We start from the raw sequence: 25,368 nt of genomic DNA on the forward strand, positions 1-25,368 counted from the left end.
CTGTCAAACCAGACAACTAAAATATATTTGGAAATTCAGTAATACAGATATTTGCTTAATAGTAGTTTTCTTAAAATACCAGCTACAATATTACACATAGAGCATAAAAATAGACCATTGAAAAGAAACCTTTGTCTGGTCAACCCCAGTGTTGGGGTTACAATGAAAGAGAACTTCAAACAGAAAACACGGCATTCTTTACAGCCTTGGAGGTCAAGAATACTTAAAGTTTTTATTTTACTTCTTGTTTTTAAAAACATACTTTTAACAGCTCCTTTTTATATCAGCAGAAATTACAAACCTGCTACATATGATAAGGCAAAACATTGTAGCCAAACTCCCATTAACAGAAACTAAAAACAAACCTGAAAATAACTCACATCCAGATTTTTAAGGCACTGCACGAGTCTTGAAATAGCAAGATTTTTCTAAATAGAGGGGACTGTGTAAAGATGTGTGAGGATTAGTTATTCTGTCTCCCAACACATAATTTCTAACAAGAAAGTGAAAGAACAGCATTCAAGAAAACTGGATAACTGAAATATTCTAATCAGTGCAGGTGTCCATGCAAAACCTTGCCATATTCCTACTGGAAGAACTTCACAGGAGTTCTCTGTATAGGAAAAGAAAAAAATGGAAATTTAACATGACCCTGTTCTCAAGCTTTGGAAAATCATCAGTACCATGGAAAAATGGTTAAACTTGTCAATACAGCAACAAAAATTCATCCGGGTAAATGCCCAGAGTTTTGAAAAAAGCAGTTTTTCAAAGCTAGAGCCATACTATAGTACTACTAAAATTGCAACTATTTTTATCATTATAACTTACCTTTCATGTCTATTCATGGCTATCTTTCTATTTAGAAGTAAAGGCAAAGAGTATGGAAAAGCAAGAAGGGTGAAGAGTAAGCAACTTTAACAGTTATGTCTTATGAATGAATATATGGGTTCAGTGTGGCACTGGTTATTTTATATAACCATAATTATTCAATTAGCTTTGCTAAAATAAGAAAAACCTAAATTACCTATCAGAGAGCTATATATGCATGTTCCTTTGCAGATGGAAAAATAAAACAAGAAGTACTGAAATGTCCTAGGAAGCAGAAGTTGTCAGTCTCTACAAAATTATCTTGAATGTCTTTCTTCTTTTTCAGTAATGTTGATACCATAAAATCTTTGTAAAAGACATTGATTGTGATCTTTGATAGATATGTTTATAAACTTGCTAGTTGGTTGTATATTTTGTAAAAAATAGTATGCACTTCAAATAACATTTCAATGTCTCATTTTAAATAAACTTTGTACACTGTTTAAATTTTACATTCTTCAGATGTCAAGGGCTATGTATCCAAAGAAAATGGAAAATTGGTCTAATTTCCTTGTAAATTCACATGGGATCAATGTGTAAAAGTTATTGCTCAGTTTCTGACACATGTATGTTTACATGAATAACTATTTTCCTCACACTTTCTACCTTTCTAAAAATATCAAACTAATTCTGATAAAATCCATATAATAACTTATTTTAAAACTACTCGTTGGTACAATCACAGCATGCTCTAACATGGCATCACGATATCAATAGGATTACACTAGGATGCTCTATGCATTGTCTTCATGGCTAAAATAAGCCTGATTTTTAATTAACTCAGACTAGGTTAGGCCTTGAAAACAGAATGTTCTTACAAATTAAAGAAAATCACCTTTCCTTATTTTAGGACAAGGAAACAACTTTGGCAGCAAAGGAGGTAGTCCTATTTGAAGCAGTAAGAAGCTAAGATGTCTGCTAACTTGTCCCTTTAGAGGTTGAATACAATGTAAAAACTTGTGTTAGAAGTGTTAAAATCTTACACAGCTGAATTAAGTGCCTATTGCTGCTACCACAGCACAGTATTGTGCTGTCATTTAACTTCAGCAGGAGGAGGACTTCAAAGGTCCTGATTTTCAGTTGAGCAGGACTTACCCTTGACTAGGTTTGAAGTTACTCTCTTCACTCGATTTGTGCAATTGGCATAACCTAAGCTTCATTTGGTAAAAAGGTTTGCAAGAGAAAGTGTGATTACACTTATAAACATAAAGCATTTGGCTGCAGTGCTACAACAGCAGCATTGACTGAATTCTCCTTGTGCATGTATGGATGTATGTTTAAAGGAGGTTTGTACAAATACAAGTAGTCTGTTAAATTCAGAATGGTGGTATCCAAAGGTACATTCAAACCTCAAACTCTGAAACCCAAAACATCAGTTTTTGAAGTATGGAATAACTATCTACAAGAAAAGAATGAGTTTACGTGAGGTAATTTTAAATCTTGTTTGAAACTCCATTTCATTAAGTCTTTAAATTACATTAGCTGTTTAGAATGAAGTACAAAATGATACAATAGCAGGTCAACAGGAAATGGAGGTAAATGTAAGGCTGTGGTGAGAAACAGCAGATTAGTATGTTCCCAAAGGATAATAAACAATTCACCTCTTCCCCTTCCAGTATGGAAAAAAGGAAATTATAGAAGAATAAAGACTGGAAATACTTCCCTTATGCCACATGCATATGCTATAAATACCTATCTATATACACAAAGCCAAATTTTGTTAAGGGTCACATAAGATTTATATCAACACTGATCAGGGCAGGAATTAGTGTGGTAAGTAAATTTCAGCTGTTTGAGTACCATCAGGCAGGTATAATTAGCATACCAAGCTCTTAGAGCTGTAGAGGGCCTTTATCTTTGTTGCTAGTGATCAGCTGCAAACTATTTTTGCCAAGTGGGGAAAAAACTCCAACAGTAGGAACATTGCCACATAAGTTTTTATTAGTAATAATGCTTAAAAGCTTAATTCCAGTGCTCATGATGCTTTTTTATGTCTCGTGTTACCTCAAGGTTGTTTGCTACCCAAGTGCCTTTCCTCTTTGGCATTACTTTTAGATTAAATATGACCTACAGGGTAAGCCTGCTTACCTGTATATTCACACAGAAGCTTAAAACATGAACATTTGGTCAATGTACTTTCCAGTCAGTGATATCCTTTGTGAGGTGAAATACTAGACGTGTTTAAACAGAAAAATAATTTCCACTACAAACTATTCAGTAACAGAACACAAGTATCAACTGGGAATTTTTCCTCTACATACAATGTGCCATACACAAGAGATTACCAAAATGTCTTTTCTTGAATGCATACAAAGTGTACAAAGTGTTTAGCACATTGCAGTAGTTTAATCAAAAAAAAAAAAGTTAACCTCCCCCCCCCCCCAATCTGAACATTTTGGGGCAGCCCTAAATCTTTTATGTTTGGCTTGGTGGTCCAAGATCTTTCCAAACCTGAAAAACATACACATTTTTTTCTACAGAAACCAAAAGCTAGCAGGGTAGAAACTGAATAACAAGAAATAAAGATAAAACACATGATATATTTTTTTCATATAGAGCTGTCACATATTAAGAAACGTTAATTCTTTTTGGTTATGTTCTTGCTGCGCTGTTGCAAGCCACCGGGATCCTCTGAGCCAGGCGCGGGGCAGCGCCTTTCCAGCCGGCAAGAGCACCGGGACGGCGCCGCCGCCCCCCGCATCCCCCCCCCCGGGCGGGACTACAACGCCCAGCATGCAGCGCGCCCATGAGCCACGTCACGGGGCGCCCCCTGACGTCACAGCGCACCTGGCGGGGCAGCGGCGGCGGCGGCTCCGCGGTAAAGCAGGGAGCAAGTACTGAGCACTGCGAGTGCGGAAAGTGCGGTTTTTTTCAGAAGCTTAAAGATACAGGCGGCAAAAGGAGACACAATGGAGCTACAATAAATCTAGAAAAAATGCTGGGTGGTTGTTGCCTGCCTTTCATCATTGGTTTGCCTAGGGCAGCACAGGGGAGCTGCACCTTGCTTTCCAGCTGCAGCCTCCCTGTGGTTGTACGTACAGCTCACAGGAGAAAAGGATACTGCCAGTTAATCTGCATTTTTCCTCTTAATCAGTCTTGAAGGAGAAATCATCAGTAGGACTGATTCCCTCAAAATACAGTCAGGTTATTCTACACTATGCAACCTAGTTCCAAGAGTGGCAGGAAAAATGGCCAGAAGTATGCTAGAAAGACACTTATCCATGAAAGAGACATTAGAAACAATGAGCTTCAAAATGAGCTTATTTTCAAAAGCTAACCTTGCCATAACTACAAAAGAGTGTGTGTGTGTGTGCGCGCGTGTGTGTGTGTAAGTAATGGCAACTACTGAGCTTGAAGAACACCAAGAGTTTAGCAACTGGTTCCTCGAAACTGAAATTCTACCAAAAATGACTTGTTTCCAAGGACATTATCAGGAACACCAAGCGCATTAATGAAAACATGAATACAGATGTCATTCTGCAAATTACAGTGGGCTCTATAAGCCAGCAAACAGACTTGTGTTGTCTGATCACAGCATGTTTTTTGGCTAATCTTATCAGCCAGGCACTCTACCATTTCTGTTAAGACTTCAGAATAATGGAAAGTTTGCACAGACTACCATTTGGAACAGTTTTCTTCACCTGGATCCACACCATACAGAACTGTGCACTATTCAGCTCAAAAGTCCATTTACTCCATCATCCTGTCCCCAGCTGTGGTCTAGGAAGAGGCAAAAAAGGCACTGAAACTTCTTCAGCGTAATCCCATTCTTTCACCGTATCATAATATCCTATCCATAATACTCCTAATTCAGAGACAGTATCTTGGGATCTATTGTTCTTAAAGGTGTTCTATGAACTCGTTCAGTTGCCTCAGAAATGATGCAGATTTTCCACCTTTAAACATTTTGTGGCCAGGAGTTCCACGAGTGAGGAAGCTTTTCTTCCCCTCCCCCTCCCCCCTTTCTTTTGCTGAACCTGCTGGCATCACTCAGTGACTCCTGCCTCGTGCACTGGGAGGTCTAGGGAGCAGTCAGTCTGGACTCATCTTTTATATGCAATTTGCAGTTTGTCAAATTTCAGTCCTCCTATTTTACTTCAGCATTCGTCACACAGAAGGTGTGATGTCATACCTTCAATGTTTTTTGGAATACCTATAAGCCTCTTCTAGTTTTACTGTATCATTTTTGGGTTGGGGACCTACAACTGTGCATATTATTACAACACAGGCATACATTAATGTATCTGCTGTTAATTTTTTTTGACAACTACCAAGCATTGAACTGACAGATTTCATGAAAACATCAATTACAAAAAACAAAAACAAAACAAAACAAACAAAAAAACCACACAACACTACTCTTTCAGCAGTAACAGGAAGAGTTAACAGTAAGCCCAGATCCCATCACTTCTTATATAAAATTCAGCTTTTTTGTCCCACCTCCAATGCACACTTGTATTAATATTTAATTTCATCTGTCATTTTATCAACCAGTCTTCTAACAACCTTCTAGTATTTTTAAGTGGCAACCTCTCATCTGTACTAAGCTCAGTAATTCAGTAACATCTGCAAGCCTCACTGTTCATCCTTTCCCAGTCTTTTGCCACTAAGTTGAATAGCCTGGGGCTGAACACAGAATCCTGCAGAATTGTACTTCTCATCTTCTGCTTCTTATTGCCTCTTTCCCATCTGTAACCCACTATTTATCCATGATAGCACCTTTCCTCTAACCCTAAAGCTGCTTACTTTCTTTAAGGAACTTTATTGAAGTTTTAGTTTTGGAAATCGAAGCAGACTATCAGTCAGACCTCTCTCAGCAAAAAGCTTATTACTTTCCTCATAGAACTTGTTGAGTTCCATAAAGCAGAATTTCCCTTTAAAAAGTTATGCTGACTTGCATGTCCCCCAATTCTACTTTTTAGAATGACCGTTACTCATCTGATTGGTAAGCATGTCAGGCTTACTGGTCTAAAGTTCCAACTTTCCTGAGAACTCTTGCCATCCCATTTACAGCCTTCCCCTCAAGAAGAAGATTTAACTGAGAAGTTATATCATAGTAAGCAAGTTCAGTCATCCCAGCCTTCAGTTCATTTACCCTGCTTAAGCATGGGGGTTGGACTAGATGATCTCCAGAGGTGCCTTCCAACCTCAACCATTCTGTGTGATTCTGTAAGAGCTTAAAGTTAAAATGCTGTTTGGCTTGGCAACCTGTAACTCTTCATAGATGAATGTTCTAGGGTATTGAAAATAGGATCTTAGTAATGATAGAATTCACGCTCTTCCTTAGTTGCATTTATTGTGCGTAAACTTCACAGTCACATGTATGCTTTTCATAGAAATTATATAAATTGATATTCACAATCACACCAAAACCTGAGTTCTAAAACCAAAAATATTTGTATCCCTCAAGTTTATAATAAAATCCTGGCTGCATTTTCAAGAAACAACATTTAGAGGGGAACAGAGTTTAGTGTTGAATAGCAGCAAAGTCTCCAAAATCCATTGTTTTCCTTCAAACCAGACAAATCATGTGTTTGTTACACACTAAACAGGTAAACAACTGATTTCTAAAGATATGTCCCAGGATCAAAATAGAATGGAGTCATTTCTTTTGATTTTTCTATATTCCTACAAGACCACTCCTCATTTGAGCCTTCTTCTTGTTTTGAAGAGTGATCATCCAGTATCTCTACAGAGATATTGGCTTGGTCTACATTGGTAGACAAAGTAGTACTGAGAACAGAATGGTTCTTTTACCAGTGAAGGAGAACGGGTGGGCAGGCACATGCTATTGCTATCCAAGACAGCAAGGTTCAAGCCGAAAGACTAGCCTTCCCAATAAATCCCTGAAGTGTAAGGTGTTCTAGAAGTTTGAGAAACAATTTTTCAGTTCTGTCTCCTGCTAGAGTTTTTGTCACCTGTGTACATATTTTAGCTTTTGAATCAGGATGCTGACATTTTTGAAGAGTCACAAAGTATAGAGCCAGCATGTGCGTAATTGTGATAGCATCTTTAACAGGATCTAACTTCATACTGCACAATCCTAGGAGTTCAAACCTGTTCAACATGAGTTGGTCAGTTTAATAAAAAGAGTTTCTAAACATTGTTGCCTCAAGTTAATTCAATATGCAAAGTAGGAGTCCTGTTTAGTATTAACTAATACCAAATTCTAGCAACAGGAATGTCAACAGCCCTGGAGATCCCTTTTAGGAGTTTTAAAGCCAGAATTCTGAACAGCTGCTCAAATTGCTTATCATGACATTGTTACCTACCACACATTCAGAGGTGAGATGTGGCATTCTAGTGCACCCAGTGCTTTTAAAAAAGTCATAAACTGTGTGTCAAATTTCCCCACTGGCATCAGCTACAGTTTCATTCATTTTCTTGACAAAGGAGAAAACAAGACAGATCTAGAAACCAAGTATCTACTTCGTATAGGATTACTGAGGTACACCACTGCTAATAACTGGAAGCAACAAGACTCAGTGATAGAACACACCTAGTCTCAGCTTCAGCCAGTGGAAACTTCAACTGAGAAGACATCCTCTGCAAAACTTGATTTTCTAGAAAACATTTTGTGTTCTAGAAATATAAAATATTTTGGTAGTTTGAAGCTTAAAGGTTACAACAGTGCTAAATAATAGCAACAACTGAAGAAAGTTAAACCATTACCTCAGGTCCAACTTTAACCTATTAGGAATTAAAAATCCTCAAAACTCCAGAACCTCCAGAATATCTTTTCAGAATTGATGACTGGGGGATGGGAATGGGGTAGTGCCAGAATATGTCTAGTTGTAACATGTTTACAGTATATGCAGAACTCACTTCCAGCTTAACAGACTTCTACTTCAAAATGTGAAAGATGAGTCATCTCATGAAGTAGAGTCATCTGTACAACTTGGGTTGCTTTATGTTTCCTCTTGAGCTGCAGCAGCAGTTTTCCAAATGATTTTAAGTTTTGATTTGCTGTGACGTTAGTGCCAATAGTCTCTTGCTAAGCAGTGCATTGTGTCGCTGAAGATACTCGATTACATCTCCTTGCTTCTCAACTATCTCTTCTAAACTTGAATTTTCCCTTGAAAAAAACAAGAAAGTGAATATGGTTATTAAATAAAAGATGGAAGCCTTGTAACATATGAAAGATCAGAGCTAATTACTGACTTTGACAACTCGCTTCCTTCAGTTTTGCTTTTGTTGATCTTGATGACTTTTCAGGGAGGAGGCAGCCTACAATACTTACATGTTTAACCTGAATCTTGCATGAGGGGGCAGGAAAAGAAAAAGGGTTGGCTAACTTTGTGCCATATTTCATAAGTAATAGCTAGATATTTTCTGCTAGACAGTTACAGAAGAATTATTGTAGTATGGGTGTGCTGACATTAAGTTTGTAAAACAGAGTAAGCCAGACTACATGCTAGTATCATACCAAGCAAGAAACCCATGACACCTTTTCTGATTATATTAGCAAGCTTCTTTTAAGCAGATGTAACATTTTTATTTGGCTACAGACATCATAAGCAGTTTAAGACAGCAATTTCTTCAGTAGCAGATAGCAATTAGCCTACAGTAACATTTATTGATAGTGATACTGTCACAATACTTTAACAGCATCAGCACCTAACATTTGTGATATTTCAGACCTCCACTCCTTTGCAGACTCACATACAGCTCAGTCTCAGCTTAGAATATCTTCAGCTTTCATACATGTTCCCATTAAACTGGGTTAGTGACACTAGCATTAAGTAAAGCTGAGTTAAAAAAAAACAACCCTCACACTTAGGTTCAATTAAAAAAACACTACTGTTGCTAAACTGAAAAGAAAAAAAAGTCTTGTAAATAAAAAGTTTGCAGCCTTAACCAGTAAGTTACACTACCAACTTCAAGCACCAGAAGAGCTCATAATCAGTAGCTTAGATTGCAGAGGTCATGAGATTCAAAAAACATTCTTAGAACCAGGGTCAACTGCAGGGCTGACAGGATTCACTTTTCAATAGACCTTAAATCTCTAGGGAAAGGAGGAGTCAGAGTTGTATAGACCTGAATTAAAATAACTGTTTTGCAATCAGTTCTCACAGGAAGTTTGCACCCTTTTTAATCAAAAGATCAGTCTCTTTTCCTCAGCCAGTCTCCACATTGTTGCAGAATTGTTCTCTAGGCATTTGAGGGTTTCTCAGGGGAGAAGGTGAATGAGGAAGGAATGAGGTCCCCCATGCATTCACCAGTGTTTATATCAAGATGGAAGTCAGACATTGTATCAAGACAATCAAGACAACTCTAAAGCCTTCCTGTATCCTGGACTTCTACTTCCAAGTTCCATGAACCCATGTGTATGTTGCATTTGTGACACCTGGGGAAGTACTGAAGTATTAGTCATCTCTAGACTTCAGCAGTTGAACTTGTTTTACTAAGACATACAGAAGCAAGTCACGCTGTACTAGAAAATTTGGAAATATATTCTTATATAGAAATCTAAATTAGTTTTGTGATTGTTTTTTGTTTAGCCATACCAGACTCATTTCAGCAACTGGACGCTGTGTACCTTCTGACTGCTTGACCAAAGGAAAACAAAGGAAAACAAACAAGCAGCAAGCCTCAGTGCTTGCAAGATTAATGTTGGAAAACTTTGTCTCATTCACAGCTTCCTTTCCTCTTAAAAGTCACATCCACCTTTAAAATTCTTTCCCAAACTGGAAACATACTCCAAATCCCTTGCTAGAATCACATGTTGAACTGCTGGCACAGAACAAAGCTGCAAAGCTGTCTTCTTCATCTATCAATATGCGACAATACATTCCCTTGAAAGAACTGGTTGAAGAAGCTAGGCTTCTGTAGGCATACTTTAAGTAACAGTGCAACACACCAGTATCTCTCCTCAAACTCCCATATAAAGTCAACTAAAACAGAGTAAGCACAGTTATTTATAGCACATTAAAGATTCATGTAACCAGCCACAAATGGTCAAATCATTTGTCCTTCTGTTTGAAGATTTCTGTATCATAACAAATTGCCATACTACGTAGGAAGCATAAAACTTCGTTACTTCTCATTTGTGCATGTAAAATAGCAGCTTTAATGCATAATTTCCTTAAGAACTAGTATCCCCACCTCTATTTTGGCTGACAGATTTAAGACTGTACATAAGTCTGTACAGAAATTAATGCAGTTACTTTAGTCATCATTACCTGCATACCATGGTTGACTAGACTTGCACACATGAGAAAATTAATACAGAAGATCTCACCTGAATCCTGTTTCTGAGGTAATGTGACTGGGGTAAGCATACATCTTTTCTTCTTCAATTATATCAGGTCTTGGCTTTGCACGATTGAAGTTGCTTATTTTCACTGCAATGAAGTTTCATAAAGTAATTGGAAAAGCAACAACAACAAAAAAATTAAAGCTTTATCACCAGGCTCCAAGTTAAAAACAAAACCCCGTAACAGATTAACATGAGCTTGCCTCAGAATAGGTGACAGAAAGGCAATAAGGGAATCTGGGGAGTGGGAAGGGTGGAAAGAAAAAGTAGAATCAAGTCTCCACTCATCTCTGAATTGGCTTTGTTAAGTTAGAAAGTATGTTTTCCTTTCTGTCCTGATGCTCAGAACACCACAAGTGAAGATCTGAATGGGGAAGCTTGAAAATACTGCTTAACATCTGCAGTCAAAGTTTAGTCTGTCATCTAAGGGAGGAAGAAATTTTAGTTGCCTTTGAGCAGTGAACAGCTTTTTTACTGTGAGGGTGACTGAGCACTGGCACAGGTGGCCCAGAGAGGTTGTGGAGTCTTCATCCTTGGAAGTTTTCTAAAGCTGTCCAGACAGGGTCCTGGGTAACCTCCTCTAGGTGATCCTGCTTGAGAAGGGGGGGTTGGACTAGCTGATCTCTAAAGGTCCCTTCCAGCCACAGCCATTCTGTGATTCTGTGAGATGGAATGGAGATTCAGTCTCTGATTTCAGGCCATAACTAAGCAACATGCAAAAAAAAAAAAAAAAGTTGTAAAGGTTGATACTAGTATCTAGGTTAGAACTTCTGGTTTAAACACTTTGATTAATACTGTTTTAACTAGACTATCTGCTATGAAGCAGCAGCTTGTCTGCCTGCTCTAAAACTAGAACAGACTTTCTACAGCAAGCCATGAGGTTTTCAGACCAAAGAGGCTCTTTGTGGTCAGCCTCCACCTCACACAGTTGGCTACCAAAGATGGAAGTCATTCCTGGGTATCCATGAATAAGGTTTAAAACTAAATTTAACAGACATGGAATGGGGAGAAGCTGCAGGTACCCTCTGCATTATTTCTGGATGGAAGCTGAAAACATCTGAAGCTATTCCATATCAGATACTGAATAACAAAGGGAGTATACTGGAGAGATCCAGAATGCACATTCTGGTCTCTGTAGTCGGGGTGCTTGTGAAGAAATGCATTTAACACTACTAAAAACATGACAGTCTGGCTCTGTGAGAAATCCACATAAATGCAGAGAAATACTGTCCTTACAAGTCAATAATGTGATAGGGTTTATTACAGGCCACCCTGATAAAACAATGCAAGGCCCTCCAGAGGTTAGCTACAAGTTAAGCTCAAAGGTTAGTTATTTCTGTGATGGTATTCCTCTACAAAAAGCCACGGAGGAATAGATGAGGAATTTCCAACATGCTTTGTTTGTGGGAATGTCAGTCTTCTATTCAAGTAATATTAAAAGTATGTAGGAAAAAGCCATTAAATACATATATTTAGTAAACCTTTGAAAGCTTGACCCCCTATCCTATCAATGAACTTAACATATTAAACTGACATTTAGAGCTCTCTATATCATACTTTGGTCCATGCACATATATAAATCTTTCAAGTGAGGTAAATGTCAAGCCTACTATAGGTCATTCAGAACAATTCCATGTAGATTTCAATATATATCATTCAATATACATATATCAGCAAATATATATATTTTTCCTGATATATATTTTATATATATTGCTGATTGGAGATTAAGGACAGCTGTACTTCACAAGATATTATACATCACACAATTCACAAAATGCTCCAATAAGCAAAAAGAAAACCCTAGAATTTCCCTCCACTTTCATTTGTGAGGCACTAAATATAGTACTACTTAAACAAAATGAAATCAGGTACATAAACCTGCTATAGATAAGTATTTACATCTCACTCTAATAGTTTAGAATTAATTGTTCCACAGGGGAGAAACAGCATGTATGAACACTGACACTACCGTCCCCAAAAGCTTTCAGGGTAAACAAACTAACACAAGGGAGAGGTTTGTCATCATTAGTTTCTAGTGTAAAGTGAGCCTAGACCTCCTCCCCTCCCACCAAGTGTTGCTCCTTTAGTTGCAGAGCTACATGAGCTGACATTATCTCAACAGCAAGTGATATCTACTAAGTGCTTTCCTTGGAGAGGGGCACTCAAACGGTGAGTAAACGGCTCCCCTTAGAGTATCCAACTAAGGAGGCTTAATGTTTCCAGTCACCGTCTGCTCTGTCTTACGGAAAAATCTGATGGCCACTATTAACCACAGGCTCCCATGCTATTTTCAAAACTGACCAAATACATTTGTTTTGCCTCAGAACAGCTTTAGCTTAATGTAAAGACACTTAAACCACCACTACACACAAAATACAGACATGCAGGCAGTCTCTTAGCTTTACTTCAACATGTATTGGGATGGAAAACAAGATTGGAAAAGGCAATCTAGGGAGATTAGAGATCACTCTGATCTTGAGGCAAGTGCTAAATTCCATTAAAATTAACTCTGTCTTTGCACATCAAGGTTTAGAGAAGGAGGCTTGGACTGTGGTTTTAGGGCTGCTGAGGAAGCAAGGCAACACACTGTTGCCAGAAGGGAAAGCCTTGCTCCTTCCTAGCACTGCAACTCTGTCCCGCCTTTGTTCCAGCACTCACTGGACCCCTTTCTCAAGCCTCCTTCAGCTCATCCATCTGGGAAACAAAACATCCCACAACTTTCTAGTATAAGCTGGTTAATGGAGCCATTTGATGAGTACTGGAACCAGGGTAATACAAGCTAGGAAGCAAGATTTTTTGGTGACAGGTATGCAGGAAGGTAGTTTGGCAGCTCTTATGGAAGCCCAGGCTCAGACCTTACTACAGAGGCCAACTTCCTTCCAGTTGTGGAAGTTGTGTTTCTTAACCAAGATAAAAAGATAAACAATGTACTTCTCCTTTTGAGCTACAGGGCTCAAATGTACTTCTCTTTTCGGGCTTCAGGGTAAGAAATAATGCTTCACTGGAATTCCTGAACTCCTGTTATAGCTTTGTAACTTACCTCTATTTTTCTGTTTCCCAGGAAAGTAAGTATGCCTATGTTAGGAAAGAATGATTTCTGTCACTCTTGGATTAATTCTCTAGAACTGCTATGCTTATGCCTTCTCATCAGTCTCCATAACTCTGAAGGACAGTTAGTCTACTTGGGCAACACTGGTCTAATCAAGGGAATACCCGACAAGCCTATAGGATTCAGGCCTTTGCACAGTTATAGGTGCAGAATGTAGGTTAGAGCTGGGATCTTATTTCCTGGTGTATTTTGATTTCAATATTGTTACAGGAGAGTCAAGACTAGCTTTTACCTCCAAGATGACCAATTCACTTAGCAATATTTCTTAGCATGCCATTACATTAGTAAGGTCGCACCAAAGTTTTCCTTTCCAAAAGGAAAGGCATCCGAGATTAATTATCAGTAATCTAGGACTTCTTTTATGGTTTCAGGATAAACACTGACTAGCATAGAAGTGGCTCTTGCTTAAGTTTTAAGCTCCATGCAGTACTGAATGAGGCATTTCCATCCTCCTCCTGTTTGATTATAAGTCAGGAGCCAGCTATTAAGTTTTGCCCATCTGTTCTTTCACCAGAGAAACCAGTGCTACTGAGCCTATTTAGCTAGGCTGTCACCATCCCCTTGTTTGTAGCTATAAATAACCAGAAAGCAGCATCTCAGAAGAGGGAACATGAAGCATCTAACTCAGGATCAGAACTCCATATCACTTAGATGCAGATGTAACATTGAGCGCCTCTAGGTCTCTTGGAACAAGAGACATAACTGCATTTTTACTGTCTCGTACCTCTTCAGTGTTTTTTCAGCTCAGTTAAGTTATTTGCATTCAAGTTCATGCAAGACATAAACCCAAGTAGTTTTTAAGATGAGATTAGAGAGAACTATTTGGTTCAAACACTTATTAATTGGTATTTTAGATACTACAGCAATGATTTAACAGAAAGATTTAACAAGTCTTGATAAGTTACACCAAACCATCAGCAGATAACCTTACAAGACAACAGTGACAGTACAAAATAATATATCACAATTTTATGAGGCAATATCTTATTTTAGTGTTAGCACAGATTCTTAAAAAAAAAGTTTAAAAATTCTTTAAAGAGGATTGCTCCATTATAGTGACAAAGAGGATCTTGATCTTTTGAGGTGGGAGTAGGGAAACAAAAAAAGAAGAGATTTAAAGGTTTGGAGACAGAGGCACATCACACTATAAGCTCAAGTTCCACATCTAAATCCCAGAAGCAGTTCTGATAAAGCCAGCTCTTGCTGCTTCACAACAAACTACCAAAAAAAAAAAAAAAAAAAAGAAAAAAGAAAAAGCACAGCATCACAGGATACTTTGCAACAATTCTGCATTTCTCACCACTTCACTGGATCAGCAGCTTTGAGATAACAAAGCTTTATCTGGCAACAGTTAGAGACCAAATCAAGTCTGACAGCCTTCCCCTTTGTTCAGGCTAGCCTTAGCTCTCCTTCTACAGCCACAGAGTCATTCTGTATTATACTTGCAGTTAAATGTCTTGGGGTACCCCAAGTACTGTGCCATACTCTGTGAGCTATTACTGCACATCTTGCTCATTGAGGCAAGAACTGCCACTCTCACCTGTGTAAATCACTAAGCATGTCAGTGAACTGATCAGCTCCAGGCCCAGGACTCCCAGGATAAGATACAGGTACACTTTGCTGTGATCAGGAAAGGAATGCTGGGCTGACAGGATCAAAAGCAGAGCTGCATTTCCTAGAAGACAAATACATTTTTCAGGTGTAACAGTCTTATTAACTGTTGAAAATAACTTACCACTCTCTCATCCCCAGTATCTGAAATATTTCAATAATACTTTTCCAGCTCATCCCATACTTGCCACTTTGGTTAATGTCTTTAATGCAGGTGATGCCAGTTCACAGCTGCTGGTTGTAAAATGAGATTCCATTTCAGTGTTTAATAGTACAAAATTGCAGGTTTTCTTATGGATCTTTCCGACTTAAGGAGATGTGAAGGGAATGGACTAGAAATACCTAATATAAAACATGCATGGCCTTAAACTGTTTCTTGCCTTGTTGCTGCTGCCATTCCCCCCCCCCAAAAAAAAAACTGGTGTGGGTAGTTTAATTTTTTAAAATTCTTAGGACATCATTTCAGTCATAATTCAGAGTAGGAGGGTATCTCCCTACAAGTGGTGAATTTGAGTGTATTTAAATGAGACTAACATTAAACAAACCAAAAAGACAAAAACAACCACCTTCCTTTCACAAGGAGATAACTTGCATAGGCTTCCAGTTGCCTAGTTTTACTATAGCACTTACAAGTTACTGAAAGTTAAACTGAAATGAGCACAATTAATCATGGAGAATAAGATCTATATCTCAAAAGGTCTAGAGTTATCTATCTAATATTCTTGCTTAAGAAGTTCTGTGGGCTGCAATCAAGTGTTCCAAATTCTTTAGATACCCTCTCTCCACAGCATACTTCTGACACAGCACGTGAAATGTTCTTTTCTTTTCTGTTAAAGTTTTTTTACAGCCAGTCTAATAAAGCACTACATGTATTAAGACCATAAAAGTAGTTAGGGGATTATACAGTTCTCCTTCATACTGTGTTAGGCAACTGAACTGTCAGGATGGAAGCATATCTGCAGGAATTATTAGTGTGGCAGGAGTTCATAGTAATGGAGCTCATTGCCTTCTGAATTAGATTTGCATCAAACTTACTGCATCTGAACATTTACATGTGGCCACAGTTTGGTGTGGAGAAATAGACTACATCCAAGACAGAATGCAGGGCTGAGTTAAATATTCCAGACTTTACTGCAATAGGCAGAAACAAGCCTTTTACTCTCTCCCAAAAGCTGTAGACTGATCTTGTCACTGCACCTAAGAAACATCTTTATCTTCAGAGCTCTACCTAGTGGCCATAACCTGAAGTTTTGCACAATCAGGTTGACTAGATGGTCTTTTAGTGATTGGGTGGGAAGCAAGCTAGGGTTTTATACAAAGTAAGACCATGTAACCCACCAAGGCTGGTGGGAAAAAAAAAAAAATTTACTCCAGTTATTCAGAAGGTTTACAGTAGGGAGGTGGTGATTATAAGAGGCAAAAAATAGTGCAAAAGCCACCATGCTTCCTTTGTATCCTGACATTCCTATGTGAAAACCCTCCTCAACTTAGACAAGTTTTAGATCTGTTGAAGTAGTTTCTTTTAGAAAAGCGACAGCAGCTACGTGTTGAAACACTTCTTTCAGCTTTTACTGGCCAGTGCAAGCACAGAATATACAGAGTTAGAACACCACCACACATCACACTGTCCATAGAAAACAGAAGGAGACAGGCAGAGTTTGAGCTGAATGCCACTTAGCTCACCTTATGGTTAGAGATTTATTCACTTTGCTAGTTGCAGACAGCTGCTGAGCAATAGGCAATTCGTCTGTTTTTTACTGAAAATGCTGAGCATGAGGAATGAAGAGGGTTCATGCTATAAATCAGGCAGTACACTTCTTGGAAGGATTAGTGGTCTTGCCACATATCCAACTAGACAAGCAAGTATGCAGATCAAGACTATCATCAAGCAAACAGATCTTGCTGGCTGAACATTTTGTGGTTGGAAACTGCTAGTGACTAAATTCTACCTCACACTTGTGGACATGCTACTAAGAAGAGTTCTTTACAACATATATCTAGCAGTCCAGAAAAGTCAGTCAGGAGGTCCATCAGACTAAAATAAATAGCATTTGTAAATAAGTTTGCAGGTAGAATTTTAGAAGTTCATAAAAGATATGATCAACTGTTCAGTCAGTGCTTTTATCATTACAGAATTCAAAGCTTTACAAGAGAAGGAACCCCCCCCAGACACATAGGTAAACAACAGCTCATTTCACCTGTAGAGTGTATCACCAGTGGAAGCCTTTTTAGATGTCTTGTTGATCGATAGATTGAGAAGTAACCTCTGCTTCTGACTTTACTGTGGTGGTGATGGATGTATCGTTCAAAAAAGACATGCAGAATCCATAAAATTACTTTTGCAATGATTATGACAGTCTGCACTTTAAGTGGATGAGTATAGTTTCCAGGGCACTTGTCCTGATTTGGATTGGGATAAGAACAAAACATAGCTGCTAAAAACGCTAGAACAACAAAAGCAACCTGTAAGAGAAAAGAAGAGACAGGAAAATTGTTTAACAAAAACAAACAAAAACCCCAAAACACATACACTTAACTTAAAAAAAGAGATAGGCTTCTGTAATCTAGTTATTACACTTTACTTTCCAAATTGATTTTATTAAAGTTGAGATATTTATAAACATTAGACCCTCTTACCACAGCCACATGTCATTTCAGTCACATGTCCATTAATGAAATTTATGAGTAATAACATTATCTTTCAGGAGTGCAAACAGTGTCCAGCTGGACAGAGATGAGAATCACTCTTCTCAGTACTTTTTCCACAGCAGTTTCACTTTTACCTGAGTCTCACCTTCAGAGTGAGTTCATCTTATTTCTGGACACCTTTTATTATGTCTTTTTGCTTTAATGAGAACTTTTTGGAGAGTGTAAATAAATAAATAACATCTTTTTAGACTATTCGGTAAGACCATATGGTTTGCATTCTTTTCTCTAGATAAGAGTTGTACATTTCATAAGGGATAATCACCCTTTATTAAATTCATTAGCAATAACCTCCAGGTCATGATATTAAAACAAGTGAAATGACATCATACTGACTTAAAGTGAATCACTAACACTAGATGGGCACCTGCCTCAGTTGATAATCATTCATTAATATATTTAATATACCAGGTTTTTACATTTTGCTCAGAACTCAGTCAGATCATATGCTTGTCCTTCAAGACTAGTGACATTCTGCCAGAACTTTTCCTGTCTTCTAGGCTTTTCTCCAAACTTTGAGCATCAGCAGTGAACAGCAGCATCAGCAATCTTTTAGCCAGCTAGAAGACAGACTCTTGCTGTGGGTTACCCAGGGTATATGTACATACACAGGTTTTTTTCTTTAAATCCTTACAGAATGTTTTCTCATAAGATATTATCCCTACAATTTTCATTCAGTGAATGGAAGAAAAATATGGTACTTTCTCATTCTGGTTCACTATACACAATAGGTGTATTTTCAAACTGAACTAAAAAAACAAGACAAGCCCACCACTAGAAGTAAATGGAGCATTTCTATATACAACAAAAATGCATTTGCATAAAGTCTACAAAGCTCTAATCTCCCTATATACAAACACCTGGCTTAAAAAAAACAAAAACAAACCCACAACCCACAATATTCTACACCTCATGATTAATAGAAACAAACAGAGCTGAAGATGGAAAAAACATCTTATTCTCTTTTCCTATCTTTATTCAACAGTTCAGCTATACTGACTTAACTCTATGGTTATTTAATAAACTTGTCCCCTCAACTCATTTTTCATATTTTTGTCATTTCTCAAGCAGCTTTGTTCACAGAAACCAGCTTTTCAGAAGCACTCAGTTACTCCTGATACAAACTGCTCTTAGCTTACTTGGGTTGCAAATGAATTTAGGCAGTAACAGGGGGTGGGGGGGAAGTAACCTGCACGGTCATCAGTACCAGGAGAGAAGGCTGGGAGGGCGGGGAGGAGAAGAGAATTGGACCTCTGTATTATCCCTAAGACCACCACTTCAAACACAAGTTTAAACCCCAAGTCATCTTGGGTATGGGAGAAGTGGACAGATTAAGTGAAATAAGGAGTTTGCCAGCAAAACACTCATTTAAATTATTTTACCATCTACTTCTCTGAAAGAGCTGAGGATGATCCAACTAACCCTTATTTTATTTGGTCACTTCAGTGTTAGGTTTGCCATCTTAATACAGTAACAGACCCAGTTTGACTCCTGCAGGTGTTAGAAGTGTATTTCAGTGCAGAAGATGGCTATATTTAACTCTTGCAAGCTGGAATAGCCTAGCATGGCAGCTGTATTAATCTACTATAACAATATATGCAAAAGGAAACAGATAGCTGTCAGTAAAAATGATGTATTACAGATGATTTGTTTACATTTTTGGATAGTCCAACAACAGGCACTTCACCCCAATACAGGGAATTTATATACAAAAAACTATTTATTCTTATGAAGAGCAAAATTTAAGAGGTTAGGTTTTATGTACGTCTATATGAAGGGGGGATTGGGAAAAGAGGGAGTTAATATAAAGAAATTATTTCTGGCTTGTACATTTTACATTGCTCTGCAGTCTCCTACACAGGAGCCTTCACAGAAGCAAGGCTTGGCAAAAGAAGAGCCACTTAAAAAAAAAAAGAAAAAATAATAATAATAAAAAAAATCCAGCTCCCACCATACAGCCCCATACCTCACCCACATACTCGAGAATTGAACTTAACTAGGCAACTGCACTGGAAGAGCTATTTGCTGCCTAACCCCATACCTTGTCACATGAAGGAGGAGAAGAAATGCTTCAAGTTGCACACAAAGTATTTTAGAGGTGCATTACACAGTCCCACATTACACTTATTCCTTATAACATCTCCAGGATACTTGCCACTTTGGTGGGCTATGCATCGGAAGCTAACCTGATGTCTCCATGTTCCACAAGGTTTGTGTACGTTTGCAGAAGTAGAAGGGAAGGAAATCCAATAAGCTTGCTTTCCCCATCCTTGAAAATGCTTCTTTTCAGAAAGAGACAGCACTATTTCATATCACAATTGTACTGCTGCATTTCACCAACAGAAATGATACTTCTGTGTTTCGATCCAAGGACTGACCGGCTACTGCAGCAAGTTCAGCAACAGCAGCGAGACTTAACCTGGAAAAATGTGTGTTGACAGGTCTTGGTAGTTTTCTCCATCTTCACCTCCTCATGCTTCTCTCCATTTGCAGGAGAGGGGAAAATGATGGGAACAGAAGAGGCAGCAGTATTCTAGGATCTGGGTGACTGACATTTGGCTACATCAGTTACAACAGCATATAATAAAGGTCTCAAGGCTAGGTGGAAAAACATTTACTGCTCTATCATCAATGCAGGTGTCTACTTTCATAATGCAGACCTCAAGCACCATCCTAAAAGGATGGCAACAAAATGTTGTTCTGGTTGGTGAAGAGAGTAAAGCTGGATACCCAGTTTCCATTAAGGATCTCTGCAACCTGTTCAGCAAAATTGCAGTAAAAGTCTTATCTAGGTCTGCCTGACAGACACAGAGGGTCTTCTCTTGAAATTACTGAGAAGCTCACAAAACATTTACTTCTAAAATTATAAGGCCAGAGCTTTTTGTTTGAAAGGTTTTATGCAGCTGCCTAAAGAGATGGCTTAGAGGTCAGGACATATTTGTGAAGTTCTAGCAGAGTCGAAGCTTTTGGGAACACTGAACATAAGGTTTTTTGTTTAAGATCAGACAAATCTCCAATTCTACTAGTGCTATATACCTATATATCTTGTGCACTCTCTGGCTTTATATACACACTATCTTCAGGTCTGTATTAGGAGCAATTATGCCACTATGCAAGTACCATTTCAGTTTGGTTTTGTTAGAGCTCTTCACCCTTCCTTTTCCAAGTTTGGTTTCCACATGTGCACTAGCAACAATAAACATCTCCAGCTTATCAAGTATAAGCTCACTACTAGACAGGAAACTCTAGTTCTGTCTAGCAGCCCTCACAAGTCCTACATACTGTTACATACAAGATCTGCGAAATTTACTCTTTCTGGGCTCTTCCTCCTTAAGCCCCAAATGTCAGTCAGAGCAGGAAATAACATACAGATTCCTTTATCTCTCCATCCACTACCATTAAAAACAAACAAACAAACAAAAAACAAAACAAAACAACAACAACCCACAAACACACACCACAAACACACACCCTGGAGGAAGTCCAGCTTGACTTGTTTAGTTACAATGAGAAGAAATACCTCAATACCCTGTGAAATTAAGTTCAGTCTCAACAAGGCATAGGGTCAACATGATCTTAGACATCTAGTCTAAGCACTGCTATTGCAGTAATATTATTTTACGCTAATGGAAACATACTTTTAAAAGGACTACATTTTAGAGGACTTTCTATTAAGGTGTCTCACAGTATGTTAGCACCAACAAACAAATCAGAAGGAAAACTTAGTGAGTATCATATAGCACATACGTTATCAGAATTCACTGGAGAGCGAGGCTTTGCTTGGTTTGCAAGAACAGTGTATTCACATCTCAGGAGATTACTGTCCACATGAACAGCAAGAATTCAAGAAGGGCAGTAAATTTTCATGAGGAAATCATGTTTTACACTTACATGTATGAACAACAGAAAATTGGCAAGCAGGACTGCTGGGATAGCACGAAATCTTGGCCTCAGCTGGGAATGCAATGCACGAGACGAAATAAGCGGTGCATCAAGTAGAGGATCATCTTCTAAACTCTGTGTTATTTCCAAGGAACCCTGAAGCCGGGGGAGGGAAGGAAGGAAAAAGGAAAGGGGGGGGGAAAGTAATCACAGGTAAGCTTATCAAGTAAGGTACAAAGTTTCAGCAACATCCTGTTAGCAACTTCAGCTTTGGGGAAAGAACTACGTTAACACCTTGGGAGACATGCTCCCTAAGTTGTAGGCAAACTGTTTCTCAACACATTTTTATGTAATAATCACTCAGGAATCTGACACTAATCTACTACCTAGCATTGCAATGAGTCTTCAGGAACTTTAGTTAGCATATGCTTATTGAGTTTTTCATAAGACTTTACTACAGGGGCTCTTCATAAGATGAAGAAGATGAGTGAAAAAGACAGCCCCAAACAGTAAACTTGCATTTGGTTGTCACTTAAAGCAGTGCCTGATGACCACAGATATAGACAAGATCTCCATGAGGAACTTCTCTGGAGCCTTTGATAGGGCATGAGGTACTAGTATGCCTACATGAGAAGGCAGAAACATTGATAATTAAATTCTCTCATATTTCATATAGGTACTGCAAAAATCCTTATTATTCTTGCTTTTGTCAAAATTAAGTTACAAGAGATAACATAGACAGCTGCAGCGTACCAGCAGCACATATAATTTCAGTTTCAAATGATTCAATTGCTGATACTACTAGCATATCAAAATGCCTGTAGGAATATTTCTTCAATAGATGTCAGCTGGTTCAAACTGAATCCAGGCAAGAGTGAAGAGGCAGTGCAGTGGCAGGGGGATGCTCCCAGGTACTGGTCAAAATATCCTCTGCTTTCACCAGAGGACACGTAGCCCTTATTGTCAGGTTGGTGCCAAGTATCAGGGGCCTTTTTTGACTTCACATTCACCTCAGATGTTTTCATTATGCATGTTTCACAAAGTAACTTCTACTGTTTTTTAAAAATACAGACTAAAAATAAGCACGGGTGGAGGGAATTCCTTTCCTCACAGACAAGAAACTTGCCCCAGTGGCCTGTATCTTTGCCGCTTCCAGACTAGAATACAGCAGTCTGATAAACCTGAAGGTGAACGTACACTGCCATTCTGAATGAATAACATGCTTGCTGGTAACTCAGACCTCAAGCTTGTCTCCTGTTACTTTTCATGCTATATAGCTTGTTTGCTTTGAAAGATAAGCAGCAATGCTCCAGATCCCTGATCAAGTTTTGACTGCTCTCCTCTGGAAAGATACCAGCCACAGCCGAGAATAAAGCACACAGAGTGGAGAAATCCCTGCTGATGAGAGCATTGTCAAAGGGGTTTCCAGGGATGATCAGCAGAAATCACAAACTGACCATCTGGGAAACACTACAAACACTTGGTTTTTGCTGCAAGCCCTCCCACTCCTATGGATGGGGGAAATCAAAGCCAAGATAACAAAACAGCTGGCCCAATACCACTCCAGAGTCCTGGCTACTCAAAGAAATATGCCATAGTCCACTGGGATATTTATCGTTTTTAAACTGAGGACTCCTCATCGCCATGATAGAAAGCAGGGTAAAGCTAAAGAGAAATGAAGTATTTCATTCTTCAAGACACTAGTACAGGAAGAAGACAGAGGGACAGAGGTTTTGGAACTAGAACTAGTTTTATACTTCATATTAACCACAACAGTGCAGATATCTATTGGCTCCCCAGTCTTATTTCACCTACATACAGTTGCCTACAAGGAAGGAACTACTCATCAATAGTTATTTCAGCCAGTGTTGTTTTACTTGAGTACTGTGAACGCCACACTCGCCCAGACACAGAAGACTGAACATAGTCTCCTCACCTATTTGATTGCTTTCAACCTTCTGATTAGGCTTGCCTTCAACTGTAAACAACCCTTCCTAAAATGCCTGCCTGATAAGATGACCTTTTACTGTAGACCTGAAGATCTACAGATGCTATTGGACTGTTTGTGCTATTGGTACAGCCTCTGACCTTCATCCCTCCTTTTTGGAGGCCAGGTGTAACTTTAAGGTCTGGAAGTGAGTGTGCGGGACTGACGTGCCAGTAACCAAGACATCTCCAGTAACCAAGACATCTCGACTCTTCCCTCCCTAATGCACAGAGGGAATGCCTTACGCCTCCCACCAAGACAATGATCTTCTTTAGTCAGGACAATATCCTTTGTATCATGGGAATATGTGATTGGTTGTAGAATTCAATGATGACCTAATTTATTCCTTTGTATACAGAGCTTCATCAGATGTTTGACTCCACTGCTTACTGTGAGAGCCTATGATTCACCTCCGCATCGTGAAATACAGCTCACATTAGGAAACCCTGAACAATATAACCTCCCGGAATAGATATTACAGGCAGCGTGGGGAGGAAGGGAATAAAAGCATGAGACACAACGGTGATAACACAATTAATCTGACATTAAGAAAATCTAATAAGCATCCTAATTAGATCAAATTCAGACTTCAATTAATCAGAATGAGCTATAACAGCTGCTATTAAAAGCCAAAACAATCAGAACATATTAAAAAAAAAGAGTGGTGATGGGGGGGGGCACTCTGCTAGTCACCACTGTCACCACAGGCAGGTTAAGGCTCTGAGCTGCTGCCTCCGGCCCGCTGCTCAGCACGGGCCGTGCCACGGCCACCTGCACAGCCTTCCCGCTGGGCGGAAAAACCCCGGAACAACCCAAAAAAACGTCGGGGCCGTGCCAGCGTGCAAGCCAGAGCTTGCACTTACAGAATATGCTGGGGGGGGGGGGACGACACCACACATAAAGAAACCAAAGCTACACAAGGATTTAGGTCAATATTTTCAACTGGGGGGGGGGGCAAAAAAACCAAAACAAACAAACAAAAAAAGGCAGTTACACGGGGTATTTTACGCAAGGCCCCAGTGTTTCGGAGGCCCAACCGATGCCGGAGGGCGGCCGGCTCGGCAGGCCGCGGCCCCCGCCCGCCCCCGGGCCTGCCCCGCGCCCGGTGCCCGCGGGGGTGCCGGGGGGAGGCAGATGCGGCAGCTCGAGCACCGGGCGGCTCGGCGCAGGCGGCAGCGCCAGAGAAGTTTCGGTCAGCGGCGCTTCCCGCCGCCTCTGGGCAGGGGAAGAGAGGCTGGGGCGCGTAACGCGGCACAACGCGGCCCGCAGGGGCGGAGGGATGGCGAGAAGCGCAGAGCCCGGAGCCCCCGGCCGCCGGGCCCTCCTGCCGCCGAGGAGGCGGCGGCAGGAGGCGGCCGGAGGAGGCCCCCCGCCAACCCCTCGGCCCAGGCGGGGGCAGCGCCCGCCGCGGCCCGGCCCGGCCCGGCGCGCCGCGCCCGGACGCGCGGCCCCGCTCCCGCCGCCGCCGGCCCGCGCTCACGTTGTCCAGGTCCCGCTGCCGCCTGGCCCCTGCCGCCGCCATCTCCGCGCCCCTTCCCCCGCCTCCCCGGCTGGATTTAATCGGCGCCCGCCGCCGCCTGCCCGCGGCAGCCGCCCGCCCGCGCCAGACGCAGGCCGCGTCTCCCCGCCCCGCCATGGTCGCCCCGGCCGCTATTGGGCCTGGGCGGCCCGGGGGCGGGGCCGTGCGGCCGCCGCCGTCGCCGTGTGGGGATCCTGCGGCCCGGCGCGGCCCGGCCCGTGTGGGCTGCTGCCGCGCCGGGCGGGACGGGGCAGGGCGGGGCAGGGCAGGGCGGGACGGGGCAGGGCGGAGCAGGGCAGGGCAGGGCAGGGCAGGGCGCCGGGCGGGACGGGGCAGGGCGGGGCAGGGCAGGGCAGGGCGGGGCAGGGCGGGGCAGGGCAGGGCGCCGGGCGGGACGGGGCAGGGCGGGGCAGGGCGGGGCAGGGCAG

The 25,368-nt window shown here is 40.5% G+C and overlaps 1 protein-coding gene across 3 annotated transcripts; it reads right to left on the reverse strand.

Moving 5' to 3' along the window:
- Positions 1-212: 212 nt before the first annotated feature.
- On the reverse strand, positions 213-24,976 carry TMEM192 (transmembrane protein 192). 3 transcript variants are annotated; one of them, XR_010884389.1, is made up of 7 exons: positions 24,902-24,976; positions 21,444-21,590; positions 17,045-17,309; positions 14,776-14,910; positions 10,109-10,211; positions 7,693-7,942; positions 213-613 (listed from the first exon to the last, which is right to left on the reverse strand). XR_010884389.1 is itself a non-coding variant. In XM_067297877.1 (6 exons), exons 1-6 carry the CDS (start codon positions 24,941-24,943, stop codon positions 7,819-7,821), a joined length of 816 nt encoding a protein of 271 aa, XP_067153978.1. In that variant the 5' UTR covers positions 24,944-24,976; the 3' UTR covers positions 6,145-7,818. The 3 variants fall into 3 exon arrangements, 1 of the variants encoding a protein (XP_067153978.1); XR_010884390.1 differs by lacking the exon at positions 213-613 and adding an exon at positions 3,242-4,587; XM_067297877.1 differs by lacking the exon at positions 213-613 and having other exon boundaries at positions 6,145-7,942.
- Between the last annotated feature and the right edge of the window lie 392 nt (positions 24,977-25,368).

The sequence above is a fragment of the Apteryx mantelli genome, chromosome 5 (genome assembly GCF_036417845.1).
Source record: "Apteryx mantelli isolate bAptMan1 chromosome 5, bAptMan1.hap1, whole genome shotgun sequence".
Taxonomy (NCBI): Eukaryota; Metazoa; Chordata; class Aves; order Apterygiformes; family Apterygidae; genus Apteryx; species Apteryx mantelli.

Excerpts from the sequence above, each read along its gene's own strand:
- TMEM192 (XM_067297877.1), bottom strand. The coding sequence starts at position 24,943 with ATGGCGGCGGCAGGGGCCAGGCGGCAGCGGGACCTGGACAAC. Across the intron at positions 17,310-21,443 it reads ATTTTCTGTTGTTCATACAT|GTTGCTTTTGTTGTTCTAGC; the intron begins GTAAGTGTAAAA and ends TTTCTCTTACAG. Across the intron at positions 10,212-14,775 it reads ATGCTTAGTGATTTACACAG|TGAAAATAAGCAACTTCAAT; the intron begins GTGAGAGTGGCA and ends ACTTCATTGCAG.